The following is a 24,485-nucleotide window of genomic DNA, read 5'->3' on the forward strand; positions in this document are numbered from 1 at the left end:
GAATAAGTGACCAGTAAAAAAATTAAATAGTCATGTTGAGATTATCCTTATCAGAAAAAAAAGAATTTAATAAAGTCTTCATTGATTCTCAGAAAACTAAATAAATTTATTTTCAACATTAAAACACATATTCAATCGTCATCATCATTCTTATCATTAGCAGTTCCTCCACTATTTCTCACAATATCGTCATACCGTAAATAAGTTCTTCTTTCTGCAGTTGACGGTCCTGGGCGAACGCAATCAGCATATCGGAGACGATGAAATCTTGTCGCATATGTTGGCGGATCTCTGAAAAATTGAGGTTCAGTAGATTTTTGAGTTTCCATTTCTCACCTATAATGCAGAATCCATTTCTCAAAAATTCCCTCGAAGCAAGCTTCAGTATCAGAGTTCAGGAGAAGAACCTAAACAGAAATGTATGTTGAATTTTTCTCAGATACCGGCAACTCACCCAATTGACACACCAAGACTGACTCAAACTGAATCCAGGCCACCAGAATAGGCCCATATTAACGATGTCAGATTGCTTAAAGAATATTTTGAAATGATCTCGGGAACCTTGTTCAAAATCATTTCTTCCTGGATTGTCAAGATGGAAAGTTTCAGAATCATGACCAGATTCATAGAATATTTTCAGATATGCAGCAGCATCTGTTCCTGCTCCATCTTTGTCGCATGTTTCGATAACGACGTCCCAGAGACGACCATCATCTGAAAATGCACGATTTCTTTAGAGACTCACGTGATAACTTACGATGAACAATAGTCTCATTAGTGGGCGCAAACTGACAAAATACAATAGTAACCAGTAGAGAATAGATTAAAAACGAGTGGAACATTTCAAGATTGAGTTGATGAAAAACTAAGTTGAAGAAAGAGACGAGAGACACGTCGTGTTCTCGATTTTTCTTTCACAAAAAGAGCCCATCGGCAGTCGAAATGATCGATTAGTTTGAGTGATGGATGAGCGATCATATGCTCCCACACAATCCATTGCCGAAAAAAAACAGGAGAGACTTGAGTTGAAAGTCCGAAATTTCGAAGATTGGAATGCCGGCGGATAGAGAAAACGATGGCTTAGGGAATAATTGTAAAGCGTTTGGGGACATCTAAACCAGAAAAACATGATCAAGATCTGAATTGTAAGCCCAAGAATCTATTAGATACATCCATATATCGGAACTTGCAAATTGAATTTCAAGATATTTCAAACTATGAAAAAATCATTTCAAGGTTTTACACGTATCTGAAAAGAGTATGATTTTTCCAAAAAAATTTGTCATCCAGATCCATGAATCATCATCCGAACACAGGAGGAAATCTAAAACAAACAGTTTTTGCTGGAAACACGTGACTACTAAACAGCAAGCAACAGATTTCTCAACTGATAAGCAGCAGTTTCAATGTTGTATTGATCTTTATTCTTTTTAAATATTTATCAGCATTAACCCGAAAATCATTTATTGTTCATTTTATTATCAATTTTATCTGAACTTCCTTTTTCCGGTTTATGATCTACAGAATGAGAACACTTTCGCTATAGTTGTTATTCTGAATTATTTGAAAAAAGAACAAAAAAAGATTAAAAAGTGTTAAATACTTGTTGAACGGAAACCTGTTTTTATTCACTATGTCAACACAAATCGTTTTAAGAAGAGAGATGATATATGTTGTTCCCTCCTCTCCGATTTTTTATAGTTTCTCTTATCAAAATTCGTTCTTGTTTATTCTTTTTAATAGCCCACTTTCAGCTTCTTTTTCATTTTTCATATCATCACTTCTTCCTCGGTTTTCTTCAAAATTTTGTGTTCCTGTTCTTCAATTTAATAGTTGTTCCTATTCTTTATTATTTTCCGATTGCATATTTTTTTGAACCGCATAAAAGAACAATGTTGAAACAGTACAGTTCACTTTTTGCAAAACAAGATTTTTTTGAATTGGCAGGACGAAAGGTCGGATGGAAAAAGGTTTTCGTTCGACGACCCAAATCAAAAGTCTTCCTCTTTCACACTTTCTCTTTTTATTCATTTTATTAATACAATGGAAAAACATACGACGGCTGAAAATGAGTATCGGGTAACTTCGTAGTGAATTGAATTCTCAAATAAGAATTTTCTTTTTCAGGTTTATACAGAAAGATGGTTCATTCTACTGGCAACCACAGTCCTAATCAGTACAAATATTATGGTGAGTCATATCCCTCATATCGAAAATCTTTTGATAAGAGATAATTTCAGCAATGGGTAAGTTTCTCTGCTCAAATCGACCAAACCAACATGTTTTTCTGTGGTCCTGATGGTTTTCATGATTGTTCTGCAGCATTTTTGTCCAATCAAATATACCAGGTACTCCCTGATTTAGCACCGTGCCTCTAGAAATTATGTGTTTTCAGATAGTTGCTGTTATTGTGAGTATAATTGGAATGTACTTTGCGACTGTTTTTGGAACTCTTCCTACTGTAAGCATACTGTAATTATATCATAATTTTTATTCAGTCTTTTAGCTCCGGCTTGCGGCTGTATTCAATATAGTTGGAGCATCAATCCGTCTGGTTTCCTCTATTCCAAGTCTTCAAAATTTCTTCTGGAGACAATTCCTAATGCTTCTTGGAACCAGTATTGCAGCAGCTGCTCAGATGTATTTTGTTGTGTTCTCGAAAATAGCCGAGAGTTGGTTCTTTCCAAGAAATAGAGCATCTGCTAATGTGGCATGTTCGAATAGTTTGGAATTGGGTGTTGTACTCGGAACTCTTCTTCCGTCTGTCATTATTCCAGCTACTTATACTAAAGATATCGTTGGATCATGGACATTTTTCTATTTAGTAAGAACAACACCAGAATTCGAAAACTTACAATTCTTTTGATTCAGAATGCAATTATAGCAGTAGTATGTTTGATTCCACTGTTTTTATTGTTCATCTTATGTCGTCGATCCGTTCCAAAAACTCCACCATCTGCTTCATCACAACATGAAGTGAATGGTCCAGTGACACGTGGAATATTGAAATGTTTGAAGTAAGAATTCAAATAAAAGTGACGAGTCTGACGTATTCAATAGTTCTCAGGGATCGTCAGTTCCTCATCCAAATCGTCGTTTATTCCATCAACTTCGCGATTGCAAATGGTATTATTTACACTTCGAACGCCATCAACTACAGGGGATACAATTTGAAAGGGTTCGTTTGGAAACTTCATAGTTCATAAGTTTTTCGAGATTTCTGTTCAGATACCCAATTGCAATTGCTACTTTAGTCTGCATGTTCTCTGCTTATTTCGTAGGAATAATTGCTGATAGAACACGGAAGTTCAAGACGATTGCATTGATAAACGCATTCGTTATTGCTATTTGTGTACTGGCGTTGAGAATGGTGAGGTTTCAAAAAGAAACAAAAAGCACCTGATCTAAATTTCAGTACCTCATAAAAACTTATACTGGATGGTGGGATTCGGTGATTGTCTGCACTCTTTTGAGTATTATCAGTTAGTTTTTGTCTTGATTTATTTTGAAAATTGTAGAAATTCAGTGTCTTGTTGTGCTATCCATACTCCGATTGGAAACGAAATGGGTGTGGAAACCACGTATCCAGTCCAAGAATCTATTTCCACTGGCGTTTTGAACACTTTTGGGTAATGTTTTGATACTTACTTTGCTCTTTTATTTGTCTTCTTTTTCAGACAAACTTGGCTATTCGCATTGTACTTTGTTATGTACGCTCTGCAGGACTCGAATTGGATTTACAATAATAAGGGGAAGGGCGGAAGTTGGGAACGTGAGCTATTAATCCATAGGGAAACAATTCGAAATACCTTTTTCCAGTAGCTTTGGATTTCTGGGCAGCTATCTCTATTCTGAACTTCTTTGTTGCTCTATTCTTCTTGAGGCCACGATACAACCGACTTCAAATGGAAGAAGAAGCTCAAAGGACACAAGAAGCTATTAGAGAATCTGTTAGTACTATTTGTAAGGACTGAACTGATCTTATTCATGAATCAGAATGATAAAGAGACAATGAAAATATTCAGAAGTATGGTCATGAGAAACAGGAAATGCGATATGAGAGTTTTGGGGTGAAAAGAAGTTCGGGACTAGTCGAAACTGGGGAAAACGGGATAGGGTTAGGTGTAAATACATTGGAAACGCAAATATGGTGCAAAATGGGTGCCAATTGAGCCTATGGTACATAGAAGATATATAACGTAAAAAGTACAACATGCTATCAAAAATGCGAAATAAATCAATACAATAATTTGAAAACGGAAAAAATTGAAACAATCGCTTAGCGCATCTCAATGTCGGAAGCAACTACTGTTCGAGCTGTGTCTGGTTCTTCTCTCCCCAGAGCCAACTTTGCATTTTCCAATTCCAATCGTCGATACCTGTAAATGTCGAATTCATTTAATTAGTTTGATTATTATTTACTTACCTTGGCTTGAGGAAGAACAACGACAAAGTGACAGATACAAGTGACAAAGCGCAGGTCACATCGAGAGCGACTGCAATGAAAATTAATTCAAAAAGAAAATAATTTTCAAACTCACATTTCCAAGACTGCTGATAGAAAAGTTTCAAACCTTCCGTATATGTTTGCACGAATGGAATAATGAACATGAACAGTGATCCAAATATGACAAGAACTCCAGAAGAAGTGGCCTCCATTACAGGGAATGTTGTTTCAACTCCAAGCTCAACACCGATTGGAAACTGTGGTATCGAGAATGCACCTGAAAAATAAATATAAATATCGAAAAATTATGACACAAGATACCAAGACAACCACAGAGAATGTAAACTATGATAGGATCCCACGAATCCAAAGACTTGTCTGCCGGTCGATCCAGGAACTGCAAATGTAAATTCAAAGGTTTATTTCGGATCCCAACTCACCATTCTCAATGTTATCACTGAACATGAGAATCCAACAGTACAAACTCTGATGATTTCCTGCAAGAAAGTTGTTCATTTCCAGTGACTCATATTTCTTTCAAACCTTGAACCTGCGTGTTTTGTCAGCAATATGCCCTGCGAGCAATGAAGTCATCGTCCCTACGACGGCACACACGGCAGTAGGATATCTAGAAAAATGCATCAATTATTAATTTGTTGTGGAGAGAAAAGTTCTTGCAAACTTCATACCCAGCCATATTATAACCCTGATCTTTGAGTGGTCCGTCGAGGAATATCATTAAACTCCAGAGAAGTGAAAATGCAAACGCGAAAAGTGTCATTTGAATGAAGAATTGCACATTTCTGAAATAAATACTTCAATGCTTGTTACGATATTGATAGTTTGATTACAAAATACACTGAAGAATTGATTTTACAAAACCAATATTGTTTTGATGAGCTGCAGACGAAGCAGATGGAGGTGTCGGTGGCAGTTTCGAACGAACGAAAAGAGCAAGAATAAATGGGAAGAAGGCAAGGAATTCCATTCCGAGTGTCTGAAACATTAGTTATAAATATTTGGTAATTGAATATAACCACGGAAAACTAACAAATGAGAAGAACATCCAACTGTTTGGATTTCCATGTGTGTAGTTTTTGAAAAGGACGGAAGGGACGATTGTTCCGAGTGCAACACCAGCTGGGTTTGCTGAAAAGGAAAATCTTATTTCTGAATACCGAAAATCGCATAAATTCGAAAATCTTACCAACGAAAGAAAGAACATTGGCGATGGCTCTCTGATCTCCCGGAAACCAACACTCTGCAATTTTCGACGGAAGAACTAAAAAGAATGCTTGAGCGGAAGCAGCAATGAATGATCCAGTATGGAGGAGAGTTTCACGAATAAAGTGAGATTCTATGAATGGAAGTGATGCAATCATTCGAATAGTAGCACCGATTACATTGAGACTTGTTCCGAGAAGTCCCTGTAAAAAAGAGAATACAAAAGAAAATTCGGTGCTGTCATAACTCACAGCTGTTTTGATACCCTTATTATCTGTTATGTACATTCCTCCAAAACCTGTGAATACAGCGACAAACTAAAAACAAATTCATTGTGAGGCAATATGGTTTGTGTAAAAGTACCTGGAAAATCTGATTTGTAACAAGGGAAACTTCCATACTTTGGTTCGCCGGCTTTCCTCGATAATACATTTGAACTTCTTCGGATAATGAACTGAAGCTTATCCATTGCTGAAAATTAAGATTGTTGTTTTTTTGTTATAAAGCATAAAAATTCATCTTTCGTCCTGTTCTGTGAATAAAGGTACTCACCATGGCATTCGATAGGGCAAGAAAGCAGCACACTGCAAGGACAAGCCAACGAGCTGGATATACCTGAAAAGAAATAAAACTAGTATAATTGATAATTAAGCTTTTGAGACCAAAGGAGCAGATTTGTCATTAAAAATTATTGTATTTTCTTTGAATTAAAAACAACTTACTTTATACACAACACTGTTATCTGCAACACCTCCATTTGTTGCCGGCTCTTTATCAGCGGCGACAGCTTCTTTGTTGATCACCGATCCCATCAACAGCTGTAAACAGTGAGTGAGATGAAATCAGAAGTTATTCTGAGAACTTTGAAATGAAATTCAGAATCAGTGCCGCCGATCTTTCTTTCACCGACAACTGCGGCGACGCCTCTTATGTTTCTTTCATCAGTTTTTTTTTTCAATTAGTTTCATTTTTATCATTTTTCATCCTGTCAGCCATCTCATAGAAGAACGAAACAAAAACGTGTCAAAGGAACCGAGAACCGTGTACAATAGCCGCCTAAGAACATTCCTTAAGATTCAATGTTCCTTTTTTCACTTCTTCCGAGAATGTTTGTTCTATCAAATATGATTGAGATCGTTACAGATGAATTTATGATGGAAAAATGTTGAGAAAAAGAAAGAACAAACAAATTCAGGCAGCGGGGTACTGTAGATTAAAGGCGCATTATGACAATTCTGCGGCAGGTCTTGTGACGTCTCCAGCCCGATTTTTAATTCAATAAAGCATAATTTTTGTCAACACAACGAGAAGATTTGTGACATATTTGGAATATTGCTTTTCTCTTTTTTCTTTGCAAATAAAAATGAAAAATAGCTTACCAGACTCCCATAAAGATTCGCTAAGTTTCAGGAACTGAAACCGAAAAATAAAATTTACAGAGAATTTCAAACGAGCAGGTCAACAATGCAGGGTTCTCGAACTTCCGAAACAGAAAAGTGTATAATAAATCATTTTATAGAGCGATCATTCATCGGTTAAATCGGCAATAGGTGAGAACCGAGAAAAATATGAAAACAGAAGTGGAATACCGATGCAATCATTTAATCCGTTAAAGAGTTGCCATGCTTTCATAATTCTGAGAACTGGTTTTCACGGAAGTTTTAGAAAAGCACAGAAACAGAATACTCAGAAATAGTGATAAAAGTGATGTTGAATCAGAAATGTTCGTCATCTCGTGCAAAAAATCATAAAAGTTTATTTTTAATAAGGAACACGAAGTACGTAGTAGAAAAATTAAAACTGGACTTCCAGCAAGACTTGGAAAGGTATACAGACTTTATCGTATCTTTCGTAAATTGGAAAAAAAAAGGATTCTTAATCACCTATGGGTGAGGAACGGTAGCTTCAAGAGCTTCAAGTATCTAATCGTAACCTCCTGTCTTCCTTATAAGAAACTACAGTAAACCCATATTACTCACCGGTTCATCGACACCACCAACGTCGTTTTCCATGATGGTTCAAGATCAAAAAGTGAGAATAAGAAGAAGAATAAGAAAAGACTGTTCTTCGAATTCAAGAAAAAAGTTCAAACGACTTCTGGGAACGACGAAGAAGAAGGGCGGAAAGAAACGACCTATCCAAAAAATATGGTCTCCGTGCCTTGTAAAAATCGTGTGCAGTGTTCAATGTTGTCCCAATAGAAAGAAGGGGAGAACAAACCACAACAATTCTTATTCTTTCTCCTTCTTCTTCCCGACGTCGCCTTGTTTCTTGTTCGTGTTCGTGAATTGAAATATCACAATCAAAATATTGTGGTTTTTTGGGGATAAGAGCCCACAAAGATGTAGAAGAAGAGGAATAGAGTGAGGGGACCCAAGAGGTGCCAATATATAAAACGGGAGGAAGAGATGCTTCACCTCTCTCATCTTTTTTAATGTTTTTTATGATTTCTGGTAGTCTTTTCACTCTTCTCTTTTCATATAATTTATGGGTTTCGTCGAACGCCGTTAGATGCAAAGTGGGGCACATTAAATCATTTCAGGCGGTACGGAGAATGAGAAATTAGGTGAAAGTCTAGTAGTTATTTCAGTTGCAAAATTTCCAGGAACAAAAGGAAAAGAAAAGAAAACTACAAATAAATACAATGTCTTTTTTTGGTGTCATCATTCCATAAACATTTTGGGTGACTCTTCTGTTTTTTTCTGTGTTGGCGTTTCGTAAAAGTTTCAAAATTCCTTATTCTTTTGTGTGTGAACTTTAAAAGATGTTTATTTTCTATAAGTTGTCATACTATGCAAGTGACTCATGTTTTATAGACAATACATCCAGAAAAAGTACGATTTCAAAATATCAGAATTTTCAGAGAAGTAGCCATTGTTTCGTGAATTGAGAGCTCAGAATTACAGGTTTGTTGGATACCAAACCCTAAAATTCCATCAATCGGAAAGCTGAAACAATATTCAGAACGGCATAATAAATGACGCGGGTAAAGCAAAAATTATTGACTGCTTTAATCAGCTAACTTTAAAAAATTTGACAAATTCGAGAGGATAAAATGAAGGAACTTTCATTATTATTTTTTGAAGATTCTCTGAAGTACATTCTTTTTGAAAACTCTTCAGACACGAACCTGTGAACTCTCTTGTTGCATCAGACGCCTTTTCATCCACCATGCTCTCGGCATCCGAATTTCAGTTGGAATACGGTCTTGGACATTTCGAACCCAAGATAAAATACGAAGAAAAACGAGAAGCATCTTTTTCAGCTGACGAAAAGAAGAGTGGGAGATAAATCTGAAATGGTGGAGGAGGTGGATGACTTGCTCTTCTCCTGAGAAATAGATTTAAAATTCTGAAATCCTAGAACACGAAAAGCTTACTTATTCATCTTTTTTCCTACTAGAATCACGAATTTTTCAGTTTGGGTGCCACCGTCTGGTGAGTATTCTGGAATTCTGTGTGTTGGAAAGAAGTCTGGAAACTGGAAAACAAGAATCGGGAGAAAAGTTGACACACTAAAATATTGAAACGACATTATACACGAATAATTCTTAGAAAATACAATAAGTGCAAGATATGACATAATTGACAGACGCCTCATGCTCCTGAAAGTACATTTCCTTCGGTTTCAGATCAGCTGATAATGACTTTAAACTGATAAGAAAGTTTCATTGTTCACTCTTTCCCTTCTTCTTCTCCATCTCTTTTTTTCATTTTTTCGTCGCAGGTGTCATTCTCTTTAAAAATGCGGTCATCCACTTTCTCGAACGATGTGCTGCCAACGGAAAAAGTGAGTTTCCCTTCCACTCTTTTTCTTTTCCCCAAAATGTTTTGGTCACTCGAAAGGACCTTTTCTCCATCTCTTTGTATACATTTCTGGCTCGTTGCCAGGTCACCAGGACTGACCAGACCCCGCGGGTGTCTTTTTGTTTTGTTTTCTCTTTCTCTATATGTATACAATTTTTTGTGATGACACTTTTTCGTGATAAGAGAACACTGATAGCTAATAGAAGAGTGTTTATAGTGACATATGGTTTTAAATAGTGGATGAGAGTGCAGGTTGAGTTCAAAATAATCGAGGATCCAGTCATATCGGGGAATTCCAAAGTTCACTCAGAAGTTCAACCTAATTGAGGACATAATCTCTCTGATTTTACTCGTTCTTTCAAGGATACAACTAAATTTTCCTGCCTATTATCACAGATCTTGTTCTTTTGACTTTCTGCAATTCAGGTGTTTCCAGGAAAAACTCAGAGGGTTTACGTAAAAACCAATCTGAACCCGAGTCCAATCCTGCGATGATTAAGAGAAGTTTGTATTGGGTAGCACGTAGTCTTATTAGGAGAAAAGGGAAACAAAATTATATTGAAATGAAACCTACAAAACCGCCCGCCCTCTCGAATTCCTTCCCTTTCATTTTTCTTGTCAGGAATTCCAAAACTTCACGAATCAAAATTAAAACCAACTTAAACCAGAACCAGGTCAGTATTGTTCTTTGTGTAGGTGTTGATTTCTGTTGTAGTTTCCGTTTCCGATGTCATAAAACTCAGTTTTGAAAATAAAGAGGATTGTTTTAGTACTCTGATATGTTGCATCATATGTAAAATGTTCGAAAGAATCGATATGAAAAGGTTGAATGTGAAAAAAGAAGTGTAATATCGGTTAGTCATAGGTCACAAAGAGATAGAAATATCCCCACTAAAACTAAGATCAACTTTCGATCTCAGATAGAGTTGTCAATTCCTATCAGAATCCAATCAAAAATTGTTGACATACATGTCTAAATGTATTCTTTGACTTTTCTAGATTTTAATTTACATATTTTAATATTCAAAAATACACTCTCCAACCCTTCTCTTTTTCAGACCCCAATGATGATGAACCAGGCGAGGGTGGTCTCAACTGGGACTACTGATAATGGAACAATACAGTATGACGGTCAGTTTCATTTTCTTCGATAACAAATAAAAGTTCCTTGTAGACAATAATACATGACCTTATTTATTTTAATTGATTAGATAAGGTGATAATATTCTTTTCACCTTTCTTTCTCTTTTAGTCTTGGTGTAACTTTTGTACTTCGATCTCCCCCGATTTGAAACTGAAAAGTTGCAAAAGTGAGGTCATAAATTGAACTTATCAAACCTAAAAGCTCTATTTGCTAGCCGTTCTCCCACATTCTCACCCTCAAATCAATCTAAATCAAATATGAAATTCCTCTCTCGTCTCTTCACTAATTATACTATCTCAATCAATGATTTTCTGATCATATTTTAGTGAGAAATCTATTCTTAGTATCTCTTCCTGTAAATGATCTCTCTTTGTTTCTTTGAGTTTTGAGCCCTTGACAGATAGATTATTCGAGAAAGCTCAGACAGTTTTTTAACCTGAAATGCTCGAAAATCAGTGACAAATATTAAAAACCGTATATTACAGAAGTCGACGAAACAAAGCGTTGGTTTAATCGACGATTCTGTTTTCTCTCAGTTATTGGACTTGCCGTTTTACTTCTCGCAATGGTTGTCATTGTTATTATTGTTTTGTTGCTAACGCAGTTGAGAGCTGCAAATGCAAATGCGGCGAATGTAATGAGTTCTTCAAAAACTCAAATGGAAGAGTTGACAAGGGTTAGTCGCTTTTTTCAAATGCTTTATTTAAATTATGAAATTTAAAACTTTGGCTTCAATGTAACTAGATGTTGTTGATTTGACATATTTCGTGTACAGCTTCTTAATTTTGAGTTTCTTTTTAGAAACTGACGCAACCATTAGAACAACTCGGTCCTACACTCGAAAAGCTATCCAATATGCCTGGAATCCCGGGTGGATTCTTTCCTTCAACTCCTCAACCATCACCTGGTGTTCCTCCGATTAGTCCAATTGTAACTGGTCCGAACACAACTCCGGAACCACCGAGAAGATCTCCAAAAGCGAGATATGAATGGAAGGGATGCCAGAATGTGGGAAAATGTGAACTCTCAGGGTTAGTTTTCACGAATTATTATAAACTGAAAGATATATGTTGTCATTTTTAGCTACAACAAACCACCACTTGTCATTTTGAGTTTGGATGGTTTCGCCAGAGAATATGTCGACAGAAACATCGTTCAAACCCTCAATCATATTGCGGAATGTGGAGTGAAAGCTGATATAGTGTACCCGTCATTCCCATCGAAGACATTCCCAAATCATTATTCCATCGTTACGGGACTCTGGCCAGAATCTCATGGAATCACTGATAACAGTGTATTCGATCCGACGATCTCTCCAGTTTTAGAGTCAATGAAAAGTACAAAATACGACAAGTTTTTCGAAGGAGAGCCAGTAAGTTTCTAATGTTGTCTTTTCGAAATCAATTCCATGTTTTCCAGATCTGGTCAGTATACAAACGGAAAACCGGAAAGAAAGCAAATTGTCTATTCTGGGTTGGATGTGCATATAACAACAGTGGATATCCTCCAGATATTGCTCCTGCTTATAATCAAGAACTTCCATTCAGAAATCGAATTGATATGGTTGTTGACTGGCTTAAGCTGCCAGTTGATGAGAGACCGGGACTCATCACGGCATACTTACATGAACCAGATAATGCAGGACATTATCAAGTAGCCGATGAAGATGTTGATGAGAAATTAGCAGAGATTGATGATAATTTGGATTATTTAATGAGCCGATTGAGTGAAGAAAAGCTGTTGGAATGTATCAATTTCGCGATTCTATCTGATCACGGTATGTATTTACTTTTTCGAACCGATAAGGTATCTTGATTATTTCTAGGAATGCAACTTATTGACAAAACATACTACTTCCAAGATTATCTGGACTTGAAGGGGTTGATTACTGCAAAGGGTGTTGTAGGCAGATTCTATATTAATTCTACTAGTGAGTGAACTACTTTATTCAAATTTACGGAAAATCACCGAAAGCTTTAGATATATCAGTGAATGACGTGGCGGATAAAGTTCGATGTAAGATAGAAAGTGTCAAAGCGAATACGAGAGCTGACAATCCAACGAGAAAACATTATTCGAGAGATGCCAGAGTTGGAGAAATTTTATTGGAGGGAAGAGCTGGAATCACTTTTTATAAGTAAGTTTGGAAAGAAAATGTTCAACAACTATTTTTTAATTCAGAAGCAAAGAAGATGACTACGAGCTATCCGGAGATCATGGATACGACTATTTTAATCCAAAAATGCATACAATTTTCTTTGCTAGAGGGCCTTCTTTTAAACAGAATATGACAATTTCTCCATATCAGAATGTGCAATATATGAATCTTTGGATGAACCTTCTTGGCATTGAAGGAGCAGTGGAAACTAATGGAACTATCGGATTTTTTGATAATATTCTGACAAATCCACCAAGAAGAGAGAATCCAACTAATGTAATTGGGTGAGCAGAATGAGAAAAAACTATTTTTATATTTCAAATCGGAATATTTCAGAGAATGTCCAATGATAGCGTTTCCATCTGCTCTCAATTGTTCTGGAAATGTGGAACCACAGATATTGGTTAGTGAATTCAGGGTTGATCAATCGGAAATTCGCTTTTCAGAATCAATTATCTGCAAAACTGACGAGTTGTGCTTTCTCTCCGTCCAACATTCCATTGTATTCTGACAAACATTGCTTCCAAAATTATTGCGAGAATACTGTAGTTGTTAGTAGGAACGGAAATAATGACAAACGGAGAGCAATAATTGAAATATTGTCACGAGATGAAGCATCGACTCCATCGAATTTCACTTTTGTGAATGCGAAATATCAGAACTCGTGTCCAGATTCAGTCTCACCAAATAGTTTAACGATTCTCAAGAACTCTCGTGAGTTGGAAAAAAGGATTTGATATGAAAATAAATTATAAATTTCAAGAACTGAGCAGTATGGCTGATGCACTTCTATCCTTGCCGAATAATTTCATTTTGAGTGAGTAATTTTGGTCTTTGTTTCCAAAAAAGGTACGTTTCCAGAAGTAATGGATCCTCTTCAAGCAAAATCAATAGAGTATTTAAACAAGTATGAGAAAATGTACGTTATTTCGGGAACAGCTTCGGATGCAAATCATGATGGAGTTGCAGATTTTAATGGGTAAATAAATTTTGCGAATCCAACTAGAAATTTACAAGTATAATTTATTTCAGCTCTATCATCACTCACATCTACCGAATATTTCTGATCTGCAAATCCAATTGGCTCTCAATGAACCCTCCACTCTGCACTGATTCAGATGCAATGCAGACTTTGTCTTTCATTTTCCCAATTACTGAACAGTCTACGATAGATTGCATGGTATGTTTCCTCAAAATCATTCTTAATTAATTATTATTTTTCAGAGTTCTGATGGCGTTCTACTAGACTACACAGCTACGATATTTGATGTCGAACGGATCGCAGGATTCCAATTCGGACTTGGAGCACTCACTCAGAATCAGAATACAATCCTTCGACGAAGGATATCAACTGAACTTTGGTGATTCGACTCAACAAACAACAGAAAACATATACCGATACAAAACATACGGGTCTGAAACATTCTGGTCATTTTTGAGTATTGCATAAAATGTAGAATAAAATATTTGTGAATCATATTTGAATCATCTCGTCTCGTCGCAGTTCAACAGGATTTCCGAAGAATTAAAAGAGAAAGTACAATAACAAAAAAGGTACATCTGTTTTAGTTTTTCTACTCTTTTCTGTTTTTGTTAAGCCGACATTCTCGAAAAACAAATAAACATAGGAAAAAGTAAAATGCTTCATTGATTTCTTTCTTCTATTAGACTTCAATTAATGCATTCTGTTCCTGTTCTATTCGTGTCAAGTGATTGATGAGAGACTATTTTTTCCCGAAAAGATTATTTTATCAATTCCTTTCTCTTCTGGCTTTTGTACTTATTCTTTTTCTTTTTCTTCAGAACTTTTTCTAGAAGATTGATTTTTAGAAACTAAACTTGGGTGAATGACATGATTTATATTTTATTTGTTTCAACAATTTTTATTGAATATGGACATAGTGCACTTTTGGAAGTAAGCTTTGAAACTCTGAAACGGTTTTATTCTGTCAACTCAAAGTTTTAGAACAGCTCCGCTCCAGAATACAAATGGGCGGGATGTGAGAATCTTGGAAAATGTAAACTCGATGGATTCTCCAAACCTCCTCTAGTAATTCTCAGTTTCGATGGATTCGCCAGAGAGTATTTAGAACGGAGAATCGTAAAATCTCTGGAATTTATTTCCGAGTGTGGTGTGAAAGCAGACAGAGTTTTCCCATCGTTCCCATCAAAAACTTTTCCAAATCATTACACAATGGTGACTGGTTTGTATCCAGAATCGCATGGAATCAGTAAGTTTATTTTTATTTATTTTGAAAACTTTTTTTAATTCCAGCTGATAACAATGTGTTCGATCTCAAGTTGTCCCCTAATTTAACAGCAATGAGTAGTAATAAATCAGAGATATTTTATAATGGAGAGCCAGTGAGTTCATGTCAATTAAATCTTAAACAAAGCAATTTAAATCTAGATTTGGTCAGCATACAAAAGACTAACTGGAAAGTCAGCGCATTGTCTGTTCTGGGTTGGATGCTACTTCAATAATACCGGCTACAAACCGGATGTATCGCCAGATTACAACCAATCGTTACCGCTTCAAGAGAGAATCGATACGGTTAGTGACACCCTTTCGCAAATATTTCAAGACTAGTTCCAGCTAATCAGTTGGTTGAAACTTCCTAATAATGAGAGACCTGGACTCATCACTGCATATCTTCATCAGCCTGATGGAGCAGGACATAAACAGGAGAATGTAAGGGATCTAAAGTCTCCGGTAGGACAAAGTGTTTTCAGATCAATGAGGCTTTGGAAGAAGTCGATAAGTACCTTGACGTTCTATTGGGAACTCTTCATGATGAGGGACTATTAGAATGTATAAATCTAGTGATAATATCGGATCATGGCATGCAACCTCTGAACAAAACAATCAATATTGATGATTACATTAACACCGAAGGTCTAGTTCTTTCAAAAGGAGTAGTTGCGAGAATTCATTTGAATAGAACTGGTGAGTATTTTTAAGTTACAACAGTATATTGTTTGTCCCTTTCAGACCGAACTGTAGATGATGTATCTGCTCAATTAAGATGTAAAATAGATGGAGTCAAAGTGAACACAGTCAGAGATATCCCTTTGAGAAAACATTATTCGAAATCTAGTCGGGTTGGAGATATTATTATCGAGGGACAACCGGGAACAACATTTTATAAGTGAGTAAAATGAGCATACTTGTCACGGGCCGGGCCGGGCCCGCTAAAAAAATCTTCCGGGCCGGCCCGTCAAAATATTGAAAAAAAGGCTTGCTGCGGGCCCTGCGGGCCGGCCCGGGCCCTGAAATTTTCAGAGGGCCCGGCCTGGCCCGGCCCGGCCCGGGCCGGCCCGCGCTGATTTGACAAGTATGAAAATGAGTGGATTAATTCTTTGCGATTTTTGATTTTTACAGTCAAACAGGCGGTGGAGATCATGGTTATGACTATTACAATGAGAACATGCATACAATAATGTTTGCTCGTGGTCCATCATTTCGACCGAATGTCACTGTTCCACCTTATCAAAATGTTCAATACATGAACTTGTGGTTGAGTTTGTTGGGCTTGGAAGGAGCTGTTGAGAATAATGGAACTATTGGATTTTTTGATAGTATACTCAAAAATCCACCTGTTCGGGAAAATAATTGGAACACTATAGAGTAAGTCAAGAGGTCCTGTAGACGTTTGCTACACTTCTCATCACAGAGAATGTCCTGATTTCGGATCAGCAGATGTGCTTCCATGTGGAAAAGGAGGAAAAGAAGATTGGGTTGGTGAAGACTAAATTTCAAAAGGACATAAAAGTGTTTCAGAAGAAATTATCTGCTCACCTGGAATCTTGTGTGTATTCTCAAAGCCTTCCAATTCATTCAACTAATTATTGTTATCAAAGTTACTGTGAGAACTCATTGATCGTCAGCAAAAATGAAAAAGGTATTTTATTTCATAGTTTTAAGTCTCTCATATTATTTTCAGACTCTAGAAAAGCTATAATTGAAATACTCACAAGCTCTACTCAACAAAAGAAAACAAGTTCTCTGGATGAAAACTTCAGTTTTGTGAATTCCAAATATTCAGCGGAGTGCCCGGAAATCCAAAATAATGAATCTTTCTTCACCGCTGGGTCTGAAAGTAACTGTTTCAATTTTTATGCATTTTGATGAAACTGAAATTTCAGCAATAAGCAAGATGGCACATGCTCAATATTCGTTTCCGGATCTATTTTTGAAAAGTGAGTTTTGATTCAAAATTAATAACGAAATTTTCAATATTTTTCAGACGTTTTATTCCCTCTCTCGGAGAAAACTGCAGAGTACCTCGATCGGTTTGGGAAACTATTTGTTATGTCTGGACTCGCTACTGACTCAAATTTAGATGGAATAAGCGATAGTGACTCATCGGGGTTAGTATCGTAAGACTCACGTATCTGTTGAAATATACTAAAGGCTTTTCAGAGCACCAACTCATTTCTACCGTATTCTGATAACATGTACTGGTGGCTGGTTGTCCACGAACCCTCCGTTATGCAAAAAATACAATGAAATGAAAGTTTTGGCATTCGTGTTTCCGATTTTAAACGAAAAAACTGCAATGGATTGCATGGTATAGTTTGCTCTTGCTCCTTTTGAAATTACCGACATTTTCAGCACTCCGATGACGTTCTTCTTGATTACACTGCCACGGTTCAAGATGTTGAGAGGATAGCAGGTTTTCAGTGTCAGATTGGAGCACTCAGCCACCAACAAAATGTTTACATTCGTAGAAATATTACAACTAGTTTCTGGTAGAAGCAACTACTATAATCAAACTGTTAGGTATTTATTTATTCGCATTTTTGAATTCGATTCAAAATAAAAAGGTTAGCGAGTTTTCTGAAAATAAAGAGAAGAAATCAACTAATATTCTGTCTTCGTAATGAGTGAGAGAAGTCGACTTCTTCTCCATCTGATTCCACTTCTTCCTTCTTTTTCTTCGTCACTCTTTCCATTCTCATCTCATCGCAAACCTTGTCCAATGTGGAAGAATCAATAAAGATTTCCAAATCCACATTTGGACATTTCTTGAGCAAAGCAGTGATTGCTCTGTACGCAGGTTTCCAATTCTTTTTTGCTGCATGATCTACGATGATGAGTGCAAAGAGTCTGGTACACGGAACGATGTCATCTTCAACAGATTCTTCTGCGAGGGTTGTCAGTTGACGCATCCCATCAGCTGTGTCATTCTTCATTACTCTGAATTTTTATAGAGTAAAAATGTACTCTGAGAATTAACGCTCACTCCAAAATACTCATCAACTTCTTCAACTGTATCACATATTTCTTGATATCTTCCGTCAACGCATCGATACCAGCCGAAGCCATATTCTTCTGTTCAGCTTCTTGAACACAGACAGCTGCCATCTGGAGAGCACTCATTGCCTTTTCCAGTGTTCTCAGATTCTCTGCTTCGATCTGAAACAAGAAACTCCGAAAATTTTTTTATAAAAACGAGAACTAGAACTCACAATCGCTACAGATTTATAAAAGTTTCCGAGATGTTCGTAGGATTGAGACTTTGTATAAAAGGTCTCAATATCTTTGATTGTCTGTGGGTTATCTTGCCATTCAGTTGTTTGTAAGAAGTTGGCAGCCAGTATATAGATTTCTTTGCTTCGAGCAGTATTTGCAAAGAATCGGATTTTCTGAACGTCGCCAGATTTCAGAAGAGCTCGCATTGCCTGGAAATTAAACTCTTATTCAGATCAGTAGAGCGGGAACTCACTGAAAGTTTATCTCCAGCTTGAGTGAATTTCTTCGCAGATGCTGAGTAGGCACCCTGTTGGAGACACAGTTCTGCAACAGTTTCCAGCACTCTTTTCCTCTCTTGAGCGTTAGGCATGTCATCTGAAATTCAGAACATTGAGAACTTAAGTTTCAGAGTTTAAAAGAAGAAAAACTAACCTTTTGTGGGTGTCATCAACTCCGCAAACTTATCAGTCACCCGCACATTTCTCGATTTACAGAGTTGCACTGCGCCGCCGAATTCCTTTGCTAAACACAAAAAGTTCACAGCTTTCTCGTAATTTTGATTGTTTTCAAAGAACTCTGCTGCTCTTTTCAAAATCTTCGGATCTGTTCCAGCATCAAGATCCTTTGTTATCAAATCAAGAGCACTGAACTGCTCTGTTCGGAATGCCAAATCCAAAGCTCTTCCAATCATTCCTGCTTTGTGATACAACATGACTGCCTTGTGAGCATATCCCGGAAGATCTTCGTAGTATCTGGCAGCACTGACGAGTTCTGATCCCCCTGCCATCAGACATAAATTGGCGAGTCTATCTTTCATATCATGCTCTTTAGCCAAACGAATTGCAGATGAAAGTGCTCTAGCTTTCGTAAAAAACTTGACAGCTTTCACAACATCTCCATCGTTTTCAAACATTCTTCCAATTAAATAACATGCTGCTTTGTCGTTTGATTCCTCTGCAAGTCGTGCGGCTTCATCTGTTTTCCCTTGGATGCACTTCACTCGAACAATGCAGTAATAGTCCTTTGCAGATGCATAGAAACTCAGAGCTCCTTCTAATTCGCCCACACTTTCCAAATAAGCTCCCCACCAACTGTAGAGAGACCTGGAACAAAAATGAAATTGGCTTGGCTTTCACATCAGAAAGCTAACTCTTCTCTCTTCCGACGAACGTATTGCTCGATTTGTTTCGGATAATCTTTCAGCATTCGGAAAACTTCAAACGTATGAACTCCTGCTTTCTCGTAACTGTAAGTTGTCATATATCATTTTAATAGAATAAACTGAATGATAACAAACAACTTACTTCTCAATTGCAGCTTCCATACTTGCTTGATCTCTCTTTCCTTCCAGAAACTTTGCATAGTTGTAATGAGTGTTCCGCAAGTGAATTCTATCTTTTGTTTCAGCTATTTCAAATGCTGCCGACCACATATTCTGAGACTGATAGAGTTTGTTCATCAAATCATATCTTTCGTTTTGGGCGTAAATGATCAAAGCTTCTTCTAGCATGCTCAGTTCAATTGCCAATGCGGCACACTTCATTGAATCATTCTCTCCGTTTTGCATAGATCTTCTGACCGCCCGTGCTCCTCTCACATTTTTCATGTGCCCGAGACAGACCATTGCCACGTCAAGACGACGAGTTTTGATACTCATTGATGCCATATGGTCCCAGACACTGTCACTGAAAAAATATTAAAATGTTGTTTTAGATTTCTTGGATAGTGGTTACCTCTTGATAAACTGGATAGCTTTGAATGCGGCGTCCATACTTCCGATTGTCAAGTAGAAGGAGAAATCCATCATGGCCTTTCTAGTGGATTCATCACAATTCTCATTTCCCAAAAACTCTCGAAGACATTTAGCAACAAGAGTCTTTCCAATTGTTCTCTCATCTCTATGATCATCTTCATCCCAACCAGCCTTTCTCACGAAATAGAAGTTTGGGACAGAAACGGAAACCAGTTTTCCACAATGAATACTTTTTTGTTGCATTCCTTGTAACTGAATACCATGCTCTGATGTAACGAAGCAAGTGAGGACTCTTTGATCTGTCTGAAAATCCTCACATTTGCAAAAAAATTATTTTTAAATTACCAACCGATTCAGGTTCAACATGAATACATTCAACAACCAGATATCTCGCATCATTTTCATCCCATTCAAGTGCTCCTGCTCTATGATTCATCATTTGAAAACGAGATTGCTCTCTCGCCATTTTCCGTGCTGCAGCTGTAACTGGTCGTCCACTACTTGTATGTGCCAGCTCTGCTTGTGTTTCATATTCTTGAGTGTCCGTCATTCCACGGTCGAATGAGAAGTAGGAGACTGAATCCAGTTCAGCATCATAAACAAGAAGGCGTTCGGCAACTGTTGAGACATCCTGAATTTCCACTGTTTTCTTTTTTTCAACATTTGAATATTTGAACACGCGTATATGAATATTTTGCCACGTGAACTCCGAGTTCAGATGACTACGAGCAAAACGCTACAACTCATTCTCACGTGAACTTTCCCCTTTATCTCGTTATGAAATCTGGAGTAAAGATCTAGGGTACTGATAAGAGAATGCATAAATAGCCGGTGGAATCGCCATAAACTCCACTGAGTTTTCAACTCCTTCAACAAGTTTGCCATGGCTCAATCCGTCCCACCAGGAGACATCCAGACCCAACCAAACGCCAAGATCGTCTTCAACGCTCCGTATGATGACAAGCACACCTACCACATCAAGGTGATCAACTCATCGGCTCGCCGTATTGGATACGGAATCAAGACGACCAACATGAAGAGACTCGGAGTTGATCCACCATGTGGAGTTCTCGACCCAAAGGAAGCCGTTCTTTTGGCTGTTTCTTGCGACGCCTTCGCCTTCGGACAGGAGGTTCGTTTGGGATCCTTCTGGAGGAAGTGTTCCCGTCTCTCTTAGTGTGAACGTCTGCTTATTTCCCCTTTTTCAGGATACCAACAACGATCGTATCACCGTCGAATGGACTAACACTCCAGATGGAGCTGCCAAGCAATTCCGTCGTGAATGGTTCCAGGGAGACGGTATGGTTCGTCGCAAGAACTTGCCAATCGAGTACAACCCATAGATTTATTCGAGTTCGCAATAAAGTCTTGGCTAGAATACAATAAAAACTTTTTTCGGATTATTTATTGTTATGTATGAATGGGGAAATGCCTTCCGAACTACAATATTGGTAGTACTCACCTCTAGATAAGTGACGGCAACTTTAGTTCCGGTGTGGTTGATTTTAATTGTGTTAAACTTGTAAAAGTTGGGAACATTCTCCACAATATATTTTGAATTGTGCTCCTGATGTGCATCCCTGAATCATCTACTGTTATCCTTTTTAATTTGAAAGAAAACATACTTTGAACTAAGATTATAAATTCGAATGAATCCATTTGTTGTTGCCACTGCCATCCAACATCGATTAATTTCCAGTATATCCGGATCTCCTTCAATTTCCGGCAACGAGATTTCTTGTCGAAGAGTCCCTTGGAGTGTTCTCGCATATATCTTGTCTTTCTCAATACAATACAAATTCTGATTGACGATAGCAACAGAAGTTGTAACACACGCAAAAGAAGTACATTGTATTGTTGCAAGAGAAGTTTGAACGTCATAAGTGACCACCTGAAACAAGAATTTGAAGCTGTTCTTCTGAAGAGATATTGCAATACCGTATCATCGTTCCAAACGACAAGCTGCTTCTCTCCGAGACATATTCCTTTTGCCGATGGAATGGACAACTTCAATTCTTGAGAGACTCCACTTGTAGCATGAAGAAGTGTAAAACTATTCGAACTGGTCTGACAAGCAGCCATTTTTCCACGCATTTTGACCGTAAATGAATTATCTCCGAGGAGTAGGATGCCAGCTTCAGTTATAGCGGCAGATGCGCTCAGAATTGGACTCCAACGGATTAGTGTTATCTTAAAAAAGCATAGGTTAAGTTAGAGTTATCTTAAAAAGCATAGGTTCCGTTGAGTGATTTTAACAGAAAATATGGAATTTTTCTGAAAATCACGAATATTTAAAGCAAAAGATAAGCCAAAATTCTCAATCGAAAAGTATGGGAAAGAGAGCATTTATCTACGTCAAGACACGCGATTTCTAAGTAACTCCAAACTAAATAACATTCGGACTCTCTCTCTCTTTTCATCTTTTAGCATTCAAAAAGAGAGGATTAGCGTGTCTTCTTGATTCCACTCACCGGGCTTTCTATTGGCGTGTGTGGACTCAATTTCCAAGCAGTCTCGATGTTAGTATCTACCCGTTTTCTTTTCCATTCGGCGACGTTGTTGAGACTAGTAACCGCTGTTATCACACCTGATCAATACAATCTTCTCATTTTTTGTGATTTCCTGTTATTCTCACCTCGTTTCCCATTCACTGTGACTACATTAATTGTCTCGTCTGGTTGGAATCCTTTGCTCGTTTCTAATGCAATTGTGCCGTTCTCTTCTCTAACTAAATCCCAAACTCGAATTTCTTTCTCTTCATAACACATTACAAGTAGTCCATCATTCAGTTCTAGATAGTATTTATCCGCCTTTCCGCCTAGTTTCACTTTCACTTTCTCTGCACATCTTCCCTCTGTTGGACCTTTGGCCAAATGGAATATGAAACAGTCTTTTGTAAATGCAATTATCATTGAAATCACATCACAATATCCGAGAAAAAGGATTTCCGAGTCAAGCTGAAATAAGAGTTTCGTAGATTTGTATTTTCCTGACTTTTGGAATTCAATTGGATCCAAAGATTTGAGGCTGAAATAGTACTAGAAATCCCACCTTATGAATAGTCTTCTGTTTATCATTATCCACTCCATAAATGGTTCCAGATTTGCTTGCAAACAAAAACTCCGTGCCAGTCGGTACCAAACTCTTCTCATCTCTTCTATCTGATAATGACTCTTTTGATCCAAACGGTGATTCATCTACTCCACTATCCTCTTCTGACACTCTACTCGATCGGTGTCTGAATAAAAATTGATTTATCGGGTCAACTAAATGTCTCTCACTTTTCATAACTCAACCGCTTACACCACAATGTGATTTGATCGTTCAGTTCTATTTGCATTAGATTCGACGTTGATATATCCTCTCCTATACAAAGATAACTGTATAAGTGGACTGATGATGGCTGAAATTAAAAAGATTTGTATTTTTTATGCAAATATAAACTCACATTATGAAGGGTCATCAGAATAGTTCCATCGTGGCTCCAATCCACACCATGATTTGGAAACGGATAACTCTCTATCACAGTGTGAGCTAAAAGTTAGCGTTTCGAAGGATATAAATATTCACCGAAAACTCACAAACATTTTTTCCTTTCGGAACAAAGAATACTCCTCCATCTTTCCATCCGACCGCTACGAATTGTTTCTTCGGATGCCATCTCACACAAGTTACAACTCCAGGTTTTGTGGGACCTGGTTCTTTGATTGTTCCCTATAAAATGGTTGAGTTCCTTGATATTCTATTCATATACTAATCTCTATTGTTCTCACCGTATAATCCGTGAAGGCGACATTAGTTTCTCCTGGTGTCTCACTCGGGGTGACAACGCATATCCATCCACAATGTGGTGCCCATTCAATTAATAATGGTTTCACTGACATCAAATATTAAAAAGAACGAGTGGAGATGGTGGCGTGTTAGTTTTAAAAGAAACGACAAAAAGCGAGGAGAAAGAGAGTAAAATGTGCGTTCCGGGTTGCTATGGTTACTTCGCTTTATGGATTCTATGGCGGGAGATAGAGTGCAGAGCAGAAGAAAAAAAGAGCCGTGAAATTGGTGGGTATAAAAAGAGAAAGGGCATGATGACAAATGGGAAAATGATGACAAAACCCAAAAAGTTTCAATTATTGGGTAGGAAGATACCTAATAAATAAGACTTTTGATTTGGGGAAACTGAACTAATGGAAGCATCCGGAATGATAACTGTGAGTATATGGAATTTGATATAAATTCGCAGCTATTAGCATGGCACGCTTCTTACAGCCGCGCTCTACCGAAACCAAAGAAAATTGTGTGAGAAATCGAGAGACGCAGAGAAAAATAGATATTTTCCAAGGGCATTTCGGTGGAGCGCAGTTGTTAGAACTGTGGCGAGCTAATATGGTTAAGAATCATAAGAGTTTTATAGTCAGATTGAAATTGAAAGCATTCCCTTCTGTTTTTGCTTTTCTCCTCAGAAATGTTGACATTTTAT

At 37.4% G+C, this 24,485-nt stretch overlaps 7 protein-coding genes across 7 annotated transcripts; 4 read left to right on the top strand and 3 right to left on the bottom strand.

Moving 5' to 3' along the window:
• Window positions 1–131: 131 nt before the first annotated feature.
• GCK72_018195 (uncharacterized protein) lies at window positions 132–842 on the bottom strand (the record flags this gene model as incomplete). Its single annotated transcript, XM_003113962.2, has 4 exons — window positions 132–291; window positions 337–407; window positions 455–714; window positions 758–842. 4 exons carry the CDS (start codon window positions 840–842, stop codon window positions 132–134), a joined length of 576 nt encoding a protein of 191 aa, XP_003114010.1.
• Window positions 843–2,043: 1,201 nt separating this feature from the next.
• GCK72_018196 (uncharacterized protein) lies at window positions 2,044–3,974 on the top strand (the record flags this gene model as incomplete). The annotated part of the gene is made up of 12 exons (XM_003114331.2): window positions 2,044–2,079; window positions 2,128–2,190; window positions 2,241–2,348; window positions 2,396–2,461; window positions 2,507–2,824; window positions 2,872–3,017; window positions 3,068–3,178; window positions 3,229–3,370; window positions 3,416–3,482; window positions 3,527–3,629; window positions 3,678–3,772; window positions 3,820–3,974. The coding sequence occupies 12 exons, from the start codon at window positions 2,044–2,046 to the stop codon at window positions 3,972–3,974; spliced, it is 1,410 nt and encodes a 469-aa protein (XP_003114379.2).
• Window positions 3,975–4,279: 305 nt separating this feature from the next.
• Window positions 4,280–6,483, bottom strand: GCK72_018197 (uncharacterized protein; the record flags this gene model as incomplete). Its single annotated transcript, XM_003114195.2, has 14 exons — window positions 4,280–4,379; window positions 4,427–4,496; window positions 4,542–4,724; window positions 4,769–4,844; window positions 4,888–4,944; window positions 4,991–5,075; window positions 5,137–5,250; window positions 5,299–5,444; window positions 5,499–5,596; window positions 5,655–5,874; window positions 5,923–5,988; window positions 6,035–6,142; window positions 6,224–6,286; window positions 6,394–6,483. The coding sequence occupies 14 exons, from the start codon at window positions 6,481–6,483 to the stop codon at window positions 4,280–4,282; spliced, it is 1,476 nt and encodes a 491-aa protein (XP_003114243.2).
• Window positions 6,484–10,541: 4,058 nt separating this feature from the next.
• GCK72_018198 (uncharacterized protein) lies at window positions 10,542–14,144 on the top strand (the record flags this gene model as incomplete). Its single annotated transcript, XM_003114260.2, has 14 exons — window positions 10,542–10,608; window positions 11,107–11,297; window positions 11,423–11,652; window positions 11,705–11,993; window positions 12,041–12,398; window positions 12,447–12,551; window positions 12,602–12,758; window positions 12,803–13,063; window positions 13,116–13,182; window positions 13,226–13,493; window positions 13,543–13,596; window positions 13,641–13,758; window positions 13,812–13,959; window positions 14,004–14,144. The coding sequence occupies 14 exons, from the start codon at window positions 10,542–10,544 to the stop codon at window positions 14,142–14,144; spliced, it is 2,454 nt and encodes an 817-aa protein (XP_003114308.2).
• A 487-nt stretch (window positions 14,145–14,631) lies between these two features.
• GCK72_018199 (uncharacterized protein) lies at window positions 14,632–17,535 on the top strand (the record flags this gene model as incomplete). Its single annotated transcript, XM_053732443.1, has 14 exons — window positions 14,632–14,694; window positions 14,746–15,010; window positions 15,055–15,143; window positions 15,190–15,333; window positions 15,513–15,726; window positions 15,772–15,928; window positions 16,162–16,407; window positions 16,454–16,517; window positions 16,561–16,681; window positions 16,724–16,879; window positions 16,926–16,979; window positions 17,027–17,159; window positions 17,203–17,350; window positions 17,395–17,535. The coding sequence occupies 14 exons, from the start codon at window positions 14,632–14,634 to the stop codon at window positions 17,533–17,535; spliced, it is 1,995 nt and encodes a 664-aa protein (XP_053581356.1).
• Window positions 17,536–17,639: 104 nt separating this feature from the next.
• Window positions 17,640–23,892, bottom strand: GCK72_018200 (uncharacterized protein; the record flags this gene model as incomplete). The annotated part of the gene is made up of 19 exons (XM_003114239.2): window positions 17,640–17,979; window positions 18,026–18,198; window positions 18,252–18,464; window positions 18,509–18,630; window positions 18,688–19,358; window positions 19,406–19,501; window positions 19,560–19,940; window positions 19,989–20,311; window positions 20,358–20,639; window positions 21,471–21,588; window positions 21,634–21,899; window positions 21,947–22,198; window positions 22,480–22,595; window positions 22,644–22,965; window positions 23,060–23,246; window positions 23,290–23,411; window positions 23,457–23,542; window positions 23,590–23,722; window positions 23,782–23,892. 19 exons carry the CDS (start codon window positions 23,890–23,892, stop codon window positions 17,640–17,642), a joined length of 4,314 nt encoding a protein of 1,437 aa, XP_003114287.2.
• GCK72_018201 (uncharacterized protein) lies at window positions 20,892–21,351 on the top strand (the record flags this gene model as incomplete). Its single annotated transcript, XM_003114115.1, has 2 exons — window positions 20,892–21,140; window positions 21,217–21,351. The coding sequence occupies 2 exons, from the start codon at window positions 20,892–20,894 to the stop codon at window positions 21,349–21,351; spliced, it is 384 nt and encodes a 127-aa protein (XP_003114163.1).
• Window positions 23,893–24,485: the final 593 nt, after the last annotated feature.

The sequence above is a fragment of the Caenorhabditis remanei genome, chromosome V (genome assembly GCF_010183535.1).
Source record: "Caenorhabditis remanei strain PX506 chromosome V, whole genome shotgun sequence".
Classification (NCBI taxonomy): domain Eukaryota; kingdom Metazoa; phylum Nematoda; class Chromadorea; order Rhabditida; family Rhabditidae; genus Caenorhabditis; species Caenorhabditis remanei.